The 10,350-nt window shown below is 37.2% G+C and overlaps 1 protein-coding gene across 1 annotated transcript; it reads right to left on the bottom strand.

Moving 5' to 3' along the window:
• Window positions 1-2,465: 2,465 nt before the first annotated feature.
• LOC114460846 (transcription factor 7-like) lies at window positions 2,466-3,608 on the bottom strand. The gene is made up of 5 exons (XM_028442718.1): window positions 3,339-3,608; window positions 3,180-3,238; window positions 2,916-3,066; window positions 2,714-2,821; window positions 2,466-2,615 (listed from the first exon to the last, which is right to left on the bottom strand). Exons 1-5 carry the CDS (start codon window positions 3,606-3,608, stop codon window positions 2,559-2,561), a joined length of 645 nt encoding a protein of 214 aa, XP_028298519.1. The 3' UTR covers window positions 2,466-2,558.
• Between the last annotated feature and the right edge of the window lie 6,742 nt (window positions 3,609-10,350).

Below are 10,350 nucleotides of genomic sequence, written 5' to 3'. Positions count from 1 at the left end.
GATCTAAAACACTTCTTTATCAAAGTCTCCTCTTTACAGTAGAATATATTCAACCATTAGCAGGAGGCAGAAAATCCCAGGTTGAGTGAAGGCAGCACAGGTGCAGGTGGTTAATTGTTCATCCTCTCCTCTCTGTGTGACCTGACTCACTTTGACTTTCACACGTCATTGAACACTAACTAAACCAGATACACAGACTCATTGTGACCCTGTATTGACTGTGTTTGGGGCCAATCAGCATCACTTCTAGATTGTGGATATCCATCAGATGGTACTATTGATATGTTCAACAGTGATAAACAGTGAATGAAAGCTGCTTCAACTGTTTACTGTTATTAATAATTAAACTTCTCAATCTGGTTTTAGATCAATCCACTCCACTGAAACTGCTCTTCTGAAAGTTTCTAGTGACGTGATGATGGCTGCTGACTGACTTACATAGTTTTACTTGATCTGACAGCTGCCTTTGATACTGTAGATCACAGTATACTGGTTGATCCACTCAAATATGAGATGGGTTTTCTGGTGCTGTTCTCCAGTGTTTTATCTCTTACATTAATGGAAGAACCTTTAATGTTGCTATTAATGATGTTATGTCTAATATGTCCAACCTGTCATGTGGAGTAGCCCAGGGCTCTGTTCTGGGGCCTGTTTTGTTTTTATTATATCTGATGCCTCTTGGTCGGTTGATCCATGGTTTTAAAAATGTGTTGTATAATTTTTATGCCGATGATATCCAGTTGTACTGCTCCTGTAATGACTCAGAGTTTCACTTTTTATCCGAGATCTTAGACTGTATATCCTGTATCAAAAACTGGTTGTCATCAAATTATCTCCAGATAAATTCAAACAAAACAGAAACTCTGATCATTGCTCCTGATAAAAACATCCTCTAATTAAAAACTCTCTTGGTGATCTGGACTCATCTGTTAAAACCAGCCTCAGAAACCTTGGGGTTGTTTTTGATCAGTCCATGTCTTTGGAGGGACATTGTCGTCAATTGACTAAAAACTGTTTTTACCACCTGAGAAATATCTCTAAAGTGAGGCATCTTTTATCAAAATCAGATCTGGAACTGGTCATACACGCATTTATATCATCTCATATTGACTACTGTAATTCTGTTTTTACTTGTTTTAATAAGTCGACCCTAAACAGACTCCAGATCGTTCAGAACGCTGCTGCCAGACTTTTAACTGGTGCTTCTAGAACATCCCACATCACCCCCATTCTTGCTACTCTGCACTGGCTTCCAGTTAAGTTTCGCATAGAATATAAAATATTAGTTCTCACGTTCCGAGCATTACATGGTCAGGCCCCTAAATATATCTGGGACTTGTTGTGCCCCTACTCATCAGGGCGATGCCTTCGGTCTTCAGGTCAGGGTCACCTAAAGACCCCAAAAACTACATTTAAAACCAGAGGAGACCTGGCGTTCCAGGCTGTAGCTCCCAGACTCTGGAATAACCTGCACCAGTCTCTCAGGGAGCTCAACTGTGTGGTCACTTTTAAAAAACTGCTGAAGACTACACTTTACAGTAAAGCTTTTAGTTACTGGATTTTAATTTTTATTTATCCTTTAATGTTGCTGTTCTTATGATGTTTATGCACTCTTCTTTTATTATTCTATTGTGTTGCACTTGTACTTTTACCACAACTCTGTACAGCACTTTGTGATTTTATCTGCAAAAAGCGCTTTATAAATAAACTACTTACTTACTAATGTCTCTAGTTAACTAGTGATACAATTTTATGTTACTTGGAGGCTAAAAAGCCTGGTGATGATAGGGCAAAGATTCACATGTTTTTGTAAAAACAACTGTGCCAAGTTTGGGGACAAGTGTGTAACTGTAATATGTCAGTCAAATTAATTCCAATTAGTTTTATTTTTGACCAATAGAAATAAATACATGTACATTTTTATCCGTGTTTGTGCTGTGCCATGCGTAATGCTATTTTTGGTTCCACTCTATGATGTAATTATGCATGAGTCTAGTTCAGCAATGCTTTGACCAATCAGAATGCTTGACACAGCATTGAAAGCTCAGAACCTGTAGAAATGAGTGATATCAAACACTACGGGAGTGGGTTTTAGCCAATCAGAGCTGGATGAAGGAGAATTGGAGGAATTTCTCGACTGAGAAATGCCTGGATGTCAGTAATGGTGGTATCTATCTGACGACACAATTTGGATTCATCAGAATATGGAATTTTATGCACATTGGAGCAACTTTTGATAAGAAACAGCAATGGTAAGACACAATTTCTCATCATTGCTGACTTTTGCCGCTGTGTACCGTATTTTCCAGCACCTCTGTATTGGCCACATTCCAATAATTTAGGGTAGATATACATTTGTATAAACAGGTGGTCTATGTGTGAGTTCACGTTTGTATTTTTATTTTTTTTGAAAGCATAAATATTAATTTGATATTTTTTTTACAAAAGAGAGAGAGGAAGTCCAGGTTAGTGCTGTTGGTGCTGCTGCTGATGCTTATTATAGGGTTGTTGGGTGGTCTCCATGTTTCCTGATTCCTGTCCGATGGATGCTGGGGTGATTATTTAGTTTTTTTAGCATGAACACCTTTGGCCCGACTTTGTTTCCTCTTGTTTCTCTAAAATCAAACACATGGAACTATTAGTCATCTGATAAAACACTTTCACCATCACCTTTAAGGTTGCTGTGGCAACATGTCTGCACAAGGAGACTTACATAGTTGATTTTGTGACTGCGGCCGGGGTTCTTCATGGCGTAGAGGATAGCATCCACTGTCGCTTCAGCAATATATTTTTCTCTTTGATCTGGTGCCAACAAATTCCACTGTGGATGGACAACAAGAAAAGTGTTAGTCACACACACTGAAGACCAGAGTTTAAAGATCACAGATGATTCTTGGAGGAACAAACTAACTTACCCGTTCAGCAAGAAGTTTGTTCACCTCAGTGCTCGTAAACACGCCCAGCTCCTTTTCCACATTCTCCCTTTTCTCTTTAATGAAGAGCGTGAAGGCGTTTTTGATGACCAGCCCCTCTGCCTCCTTCTCCTTCTGAATCTTCTTTGTCTTTCTGAAGGAACAAATCACAAATACACAGTGTAAGAGCACGGTCAAGAGTCAGTCACAAGAAAAACCAGATCAAATGTCTGCGATTGATCTCGTCTGTTTGTTGGCTCTACTTACTGTCCTCCAAAAGTGGGAGCTGTAGTCCACCCTGCAGCGTACACTGGAGTTTCATGATACTGGAGAAATAAAAACAATCAATTATTAGACACCCCGTCATGGTATCAATACAAAGATCAACAGAAATACATGAAAATGTGTGTTAAACAAAGATCTTACTGTCGTAGCAGGTGAAGTATTAGCCGGGGGGTAAAGGTTGTTAACATATTTTGCCACACTGGGGGTAGGGGGGAAGGTTAAGGGGCCAAGATTTGGTGAGGGCCAGTAATCTTGTTTCAGCGAGGTGATTAGGTTTGTGTGTTCCTCGATGGTTTGGGCTCTGTACCCGCCATCATTGAACGCTACAAGGCAAGGATTCTGTTGGCCCCCATACTGGCCTCCATTTTGTTGGGCTCTGTACTCGTCCTCCTGCTTTTCCCGGGCCCACATCTCCTCAATCACACACAAAACATTGTCCAGAGTCTAAGGGAGGAAACAGGTTTGGTGATCAGATCAATGACATGTATTAGGAACAAAGGGTAAAATGATGTAAGCATTGTTTAGGTGATGTCTTACATCAGTTGAATTCTGCTGTTGAACATCAGGAGAAAAAGATGGATGTGGGGGGTTGGTGGCCTCCTGGAGGCCCTCCTCAGAACCCCAAGGATGGAAACTCTTACAGTCTAGTCCCCCTCGAATCCACAACATGATGATTTTTGGGCTCCTGTGAAACAAAGCAAAGGAAATAAATAACCTGCTGAGGCTCACGTACGGGAACAAACACCTTACATAGACCTTCAACTAAAGTCACACTGCAGACACACTTGTGACCATACTCCACTTTTATCTATAGCATCTTATCTGGATAATAAAGGTCAATTCTTGCAATTTTGATGTATTCAAACAACTTCACAGGACAGTCTGTGCTCTTTGCTAAGCTAGCTTCTAACACTGACTCTGTAAAGATGAATGTGTTGATGTTTCAGTGACCAAATGTTTGTCTCCCTGTCACATGTCTTTTTTCCAACCAATAATAAAATGAACTAAACTCCACAGCAAAGGATCGTCACTCTCGTTCTATCTGCAGATACGTTTAAGTTCAGACTTCAGTCATTTAAAAATGATGTAATGAACGACCAAGTATGTTGAGTTACCAATGAGAACTGTGTCTTTAGATGCAGAGCTATTATTCAGTGCAGATATCCTAGTGTACAGACAAACTGTAGGTGAAGTGGATCTGTGTCCTCTTAATCAGGAATTAAAACATGAAAAAAAATAATAATCATTAAAAAATTAGATATAATAAAAATAATATATTAAATAACTATTGAGTGCTCTGAGAAAATAACCTCCATTTAATGCTGTTTTGGCGTGGTGCATTATGTTAAATCTGATTGGTCGGCTATGATCTGATGCACTTGATTATTGTTTCATTTAATTTAATTTAATTTTCAATTTAATCAAAAAATCATAATTTACTTGTTATCGGTTGGGTGTAGAAAAGTAATGAATTCCGAGAAGTTTAACAGCTGTATTTGGTCCATCATGTCTAACAGGGACATGCTGCCTCTAACTTTTCTTTTTGGCTCATATTTTGTGTCTCTTCCCAGTAAACATGATACAAATAAAACATTAATAAACATTAAGTGTAATAATTCAGACTAACCAAAGCTCAATAATAACATAGACAAAAGTCTGGAAACTTTCTAATCACTTACTTTGAGTTGATTTAAAAAGTTTTTGAACTGTTGCTGATGATACTTAAAAACCCAAAGTATTTTTAGTATCAAAGAGCGATGGAGACTTCTGAGGAGAATTCCTTGTTGATGAAAGCTCAAAAACTGAAGAATGAAGGTTTTCTATGCTGAAGATGAAAGTTAGCTGCACTTCAAAGCCAAGTTGGTTTGTTTGTGCAGGTTGCTATGGAACACAGAAATATGGAACACTTGGTTTCTATAGTGATAATTTCAGGTGACTCAGTAGCCTCATCTCATCTACATGCAGTGCCTGCACTAAAATATATCATTTACAGTTAGAAAAAAAATAGTCCAAACTAAAGTAAAATAAAAATAAATAAATGATATAATTTAAATTAAATGCACGGCACAATATAACATAATATTTTAGGATATTTTTTCTTGTCTTTAGCTTTTAGACCAGAACAGAAGGGGTCCATTAATTGGTCACATTCAAAGATTAAAGATTAAATTAGGGCTTTTGCTTTTATTTATTGGCATATATATTTTTACACATATACAAATCTATTATCTGCATTTAACCCATCCCTGAGGAGCAGTGAATGGGGTTAAGGGACTTGCTCAACATCCCACAGCGATTGCCCGGGGGAGATTTGAACCAGCGACCCTCCAATTACAAGCCCAGCGTTCTAAACCAATACACTCCACCATTAGGACACAACTCTACAAAGTTTACAATGCTTCCAAAATAACTTCTCTCCTCAGAGTAGGACTTAAACCATTGTCCATTTAGTCCAACCCACGTTTGAAATCTCTGAGAAAAAATGTTGTGGTTCACAGTGTGAAATGCAGCACTTAGATCCTATAAAATGAGAACAGAAACTCTTCCTGAATCAGTGTTCAACCTTATTGATCACTTTGATCAGAGCTGTTTCTGTGCTGTGATCAGAACCAAAGCCTGACGGAAATGTATCAAATACTAATGTTGAAGGTTATTAACTCAGTTGGTTGAAGACCAGCTTCTCAATGATCTTGGCCATGAAAGGAAGGTTGGTGATTGGTCTTATCCAGTATAGAGGTAGCAGTTCATTATCTGACACAATCAGTCACAACTGACTTTAAAACAGGTTTAAAGAAGTGTGATGGCTTTGTGTCAAGGCAACCAGTTGATGGATGAAGCTGCTGAACACATTCTTCTATATTGTACGTTTCTATTACAACAGAAGTTCTAAACTTGTGATCGGGACCCAAACATTGGGTCACAGTCACATTTTCAGTGGGATGTAGAGAAAAAACATTAAAAAAAAAAACCTTTTGGTGTTATTGTAACTTCTCTCTTTCCATCTCTCACTGCAGACATTTCATTTTAAAAACTGATATTAAAAGTGGATTTTTACATACTACTTATCTTTTACTCTTTAAACTGCACTTTTTCATTTATTTGTAAGTTGGTTAAAATGTTTCCTTTAGACTGTTATAACAGTGTGATTATTCTTTATGTTCAGTTTTGTATTATTTCACATAAAAACATGCTTCACATTCCATTCACACATTTTTATTCATTTAAGAGAAAATAGAAGAGGAAGTAACAGATTCCAGAGGAAGTCCAGGTTGTTGTTGGTGCTGATGATGTGTGTGTAATGTCATTGGTTGGTTTGACTCTGAGATTAAGTGACATCATCTGTTCATTTCCTCTTGTTTCTCTGGGATGATAATTTTGTTTTCTCAGCACAAACACCTTTGGCCTGACTTTGTTTCTTCTTGTTTCTCTAAAACCAAACACATGAAACTTTTAATCAGCTGATAAAACACTTTCACAGGTTGCTGTGTCAACATGTCTGCAGAGTATAGACTTACATAGTTGATTCTGTTGGTCCAGCCAGGGTTCTGGATGGTGTGGAGGAGAGCATGCCCTACAGCCTCAGCTTTCTAGGATTCAAACTCACAAAGATAAATACAGACAACAGATGTAATTAGTATTTCATAAAGTTAAATACTGATACACGTAATAAAGTTTTAGTTTTAGATCAACCAGCCACTTACAGTTGCTTTAAACATTCTTCAAGGAGAAGATCATTGTTTCCATGACACACTTCTACTAGGGCTGGGCAAAAAAAATCGATTTAATTGATTTATCAAATTTGTAGGTAAAAACAATTTTTATTTTGCAAATTCAAATTTTATTTATTTTTTTACATCAGTTTATTATTATTATTTTTTTCACCATTTTTTTCAGATTTTTTTGCGTTCCGTCCTTGTGGGTTACCGTAGCACGATGTAAGCCCGCCCCCTCTTTGTTTACATTTGTTTACTCTTTGAGTAGGTTATATGCGTGCCACAGGTAGTGGTGTAACAATACATTGATCCACATCGACACATCAATTAATTAATGAACGATCCAATTACATCGATGCACAATGAAAACATCGATAAACATCGTCATCTTTAAGACACGCCTTTATTTTGAAATAACAAATGACATGTGACAACAAAGCCTTGCAACCACTGCTGTCACCCTAATGTGTACACATTACTATGCAGCCACCGACCAGTAATGCCCCGCTGTCACTTCATGAATGTGGAACCAACCGCTATAAAACACCAACGAAGAAGACACGGAAGTAACCTGAGAACGGCATGGAAGCTGTGTTGTTTACATTGTTGCTCAGCAACGCGAGGAGTCAAGGAAAAAAAGCCACGTGAGGAAAGAGGTAAAAATTATTAACTATATATCAGGAAATGAAATAATAATGAAAGTGCAGCGCTATAGTAGTGATGCTGATTTTATAAGAATTGGGTTGAAGAAGGTTGTTTTGCCAGTGGTTTAGCGTACACGTGAGTGCACAGACATTTAAACTGAGATCTGATACGTTCAGTATTCAGTCAGTGCTTGTAAATAGGTTGATTTATACAAACTCCCCACAACAAACAGCGTCTGTTCATGTAAATAAACAGGACTACTGAATAACAAGTGTCTGGAAGTCCAAGTGAGATATTTATTTAATATTGAAGAAGAAAAAATTATGTCAAAACTATATATGTTGCATTATTATCCGTGTACCCTTCATTCTTTGGTTATTCTGTTTTAAAACCAAATCAAAACAAATAAATCATGTGGTCATTTTTGTTTTACACAATTTCATCATATGCCTCTTAAAATATGTTTTTATACTTGTTTATATAACAGTGCAGCATCATTAACATGTCAATGTTAAAATAATAATAATAATATTAATAATAATAACATGCCAGTGACACTTTTCTCCATCTGGTTACAGTGTGTTACAGTGAAAACAATAGTTTTTAAAGCCATATTTTTGTATTATTTAAAACGTAATACACCATATTATTGTACTTTCATGAGATGGAGCGTTTGTGTACATGAAGTGTACAAGTGTATGTAAAGATAAAGGAGTGAACAAGGGTTCATTAGCATGTTAGCTCAGCTTCTGTAACATCTCACAGCTTCTCCATCAGCTGCTCTGCATTTCATTATGAGGTGCATTCACTTTCCCCAGGAGAGTGTGGGAAAATAGAGTCTCTATAGGAAACCCTAACATATGATCCCTGATATCCAGGTTAGAAGAGTGCTTAGATTGATCAGAAAGAGCTGAACTAGTTTGATCTAAAACACTTCTTTATCAAAGTCTCCTCTTTACAGTAGAATATATTCAACCATTAGCAGGAGGCAGAAAATCCCAGGTTGAGTGAAGGCAGCACAGGTGCAGGTGGTTAATTGTTCACCCTCTCCTCTCTGTGTGACCTGACTCACTTTGACTTTCACACGTCATTGAACACTAACTAAACCAGATACACAGACTCATTGTGACCCTGTATTGACTGTGTTTGGGGCCAATCAGCATCACTTCTAGATTGTGGATATCCATTAGATGGTACTATTGATATGTTCAACAGTGATAAACAGTGAATGAAAGCTGCTTCAACTGTTTACTGTTATTAATAATTAAACTTCACTTCCCTTATTAAGAGATTTTATGAACTCACCTGTTCACTGGTGTTGTGGATTATCCTGCAGCTGCTCCCAGGGTTTTCTCCAGTGCTGTTGAGCGTAGGGGACCCCAATGTTGTAGTGATGGCGCCCCCTACGCTCCGTTTTCAGCAACGTAGGGAGATTTTCTGTTTTTTTTTTTCATTTTTTAATCAATACTATCATAATAATTGTTGCACACTTGGACACAAAGGGACTTCCAGATGTTCACGGGTTTTTTAATCTGAATAATCCAGAAAGACATACATCAGCCTCACCATCTATTTAATACAGGCGATCTGGACGGATGCTCCAGTCTTTACCTGAGGACCCCTGCAGCCCTTTAGCTGCCCCTGATGCTGCCTGTGTGTATGTAATAACTGTCCATGTATATAAGCTCTGAGGAGAGCAGACAGTCTGTTCTCCTCAGAGCTTACAGACTGGAGAACACCACCATGTAGTAGTTTTCATTAAAATCCTACATGTCCCATGATTCTTAGCTCTTCTCTGTAGTCCTTGTTCTCCTGGGACGTGTTTTAAAGGTGTTTCTACTGTCGTAGCTGGTCTGTCAGTCTCTCCTCTCATGATGAAGACCAGGGGTGGAGCAGCCATTTATAAAGTTTATTAAATTAATTTACTAAAACCATGATAAAGCTGTTATTAAGTCACTGATTCTCAACATGTGGCTCTTTATGTCTTCATTTTAATTATTATTCCCCCAGAATACCTTAAAAAGGGAAACTTTTTAAACCCTTTTTTTTAATCCTTTTCTTTGGCTGTTTTACAACTTTCTTTGTCCCATTTTTGTCACTTTTCCAAAAAAAAAAAAAAAACACTTTTTCTTGTTTTTTCAGATTTTTGCTCCTTTTGCCAAAAAATATCTCTCTTTTTGACACTTTTATTCAATTTTTGTCTATTCTTTAACCATTGTTAAACACTTTTCATCCAAATAATCAACCTTTGGCAAAATAAATAGCACTTGTTGTTTTTGTTCCACATTTTGCTCATTTAAGATACCTGTAACCATTTCATACCACGTTTCCTCTTTTTTGTCATTTTTTTGCCACTCTTGACTGTTTTTGGTCCATTTTAGTCACTTTTCACAATTTTCTTGCCACTATTTTGCCACTTTTGGACCATTTTTTACCACTTGTTATTCATTTTTCATCACTTTACTCATCACTGTTAACTCTTTGTTTACCTTAGTCAAATGGCTGGCTGTGATTGGCTGATCACCATTCAATCAATCAAACTGGATCAATACATTATCAACAATAAATTCCTCTGTAAAAAGTGAGGGAGATGATTTTTAGTTTTAATTAAAGTGTGGATGATGCAAAAAAGACAATTATTCTGAAATGTGTCGGTTTCTGAACCATTTCATTGTTGATGTAACAAAGATCTTAGAACTCTCACATTAACAAATAAATGACTTTGATCACCGTGCTTTCCTTTTGTTGTCATATTGGAATAGTTTTTGTAACGTTACACAACAGATGATTCACTC

Source organism: Gouania willdenowi, unplaced genomic scaffold, assembly GCF_900634775.1.
Source record: "Gouania willdenowi unplaced genomic scaffold, fGouWil2.1 scaffold_81_arrow_ctg1, whole genome shotgun sequence".
NCBI classification, from domain to species: Eukaryota; Metazoa; Chordata; class Actinopteri; order Blenniiformes; family Gobiesocidae; genus Gouania; species Gouania willdenowi.
Note: the sequence above shows the minus strand (reverse complement) of the source record. Positions and strands in the feature narration are given on the sequence as shown.

Excerpts from the sequence above, each read along its gene's own strand:
- LOC114460846 (XM_028442718.1), bottom strand. The coding sequence starts at position 3,608 with ATGTGGGCCCGGGAAAAGCAGGAGGACGAGTACAGAGCCCAACAAAAT. Across the intron at positions 3,239-3,338 it reads ATACTTCACCTGCTACGACA|TATCATGAAACTCCAGTGTA; the intron begins GTAAGATCTTTG and ends TTATTTCTCCAG. Across the intron at positions 3,067-3,179 it reads GCTCCCACTTTTGGAGGACA|AAAGACAAAGAAGATTCAGA; the intron begins GTAAGTAGAGCC and ends TTGTTCCTTCAG.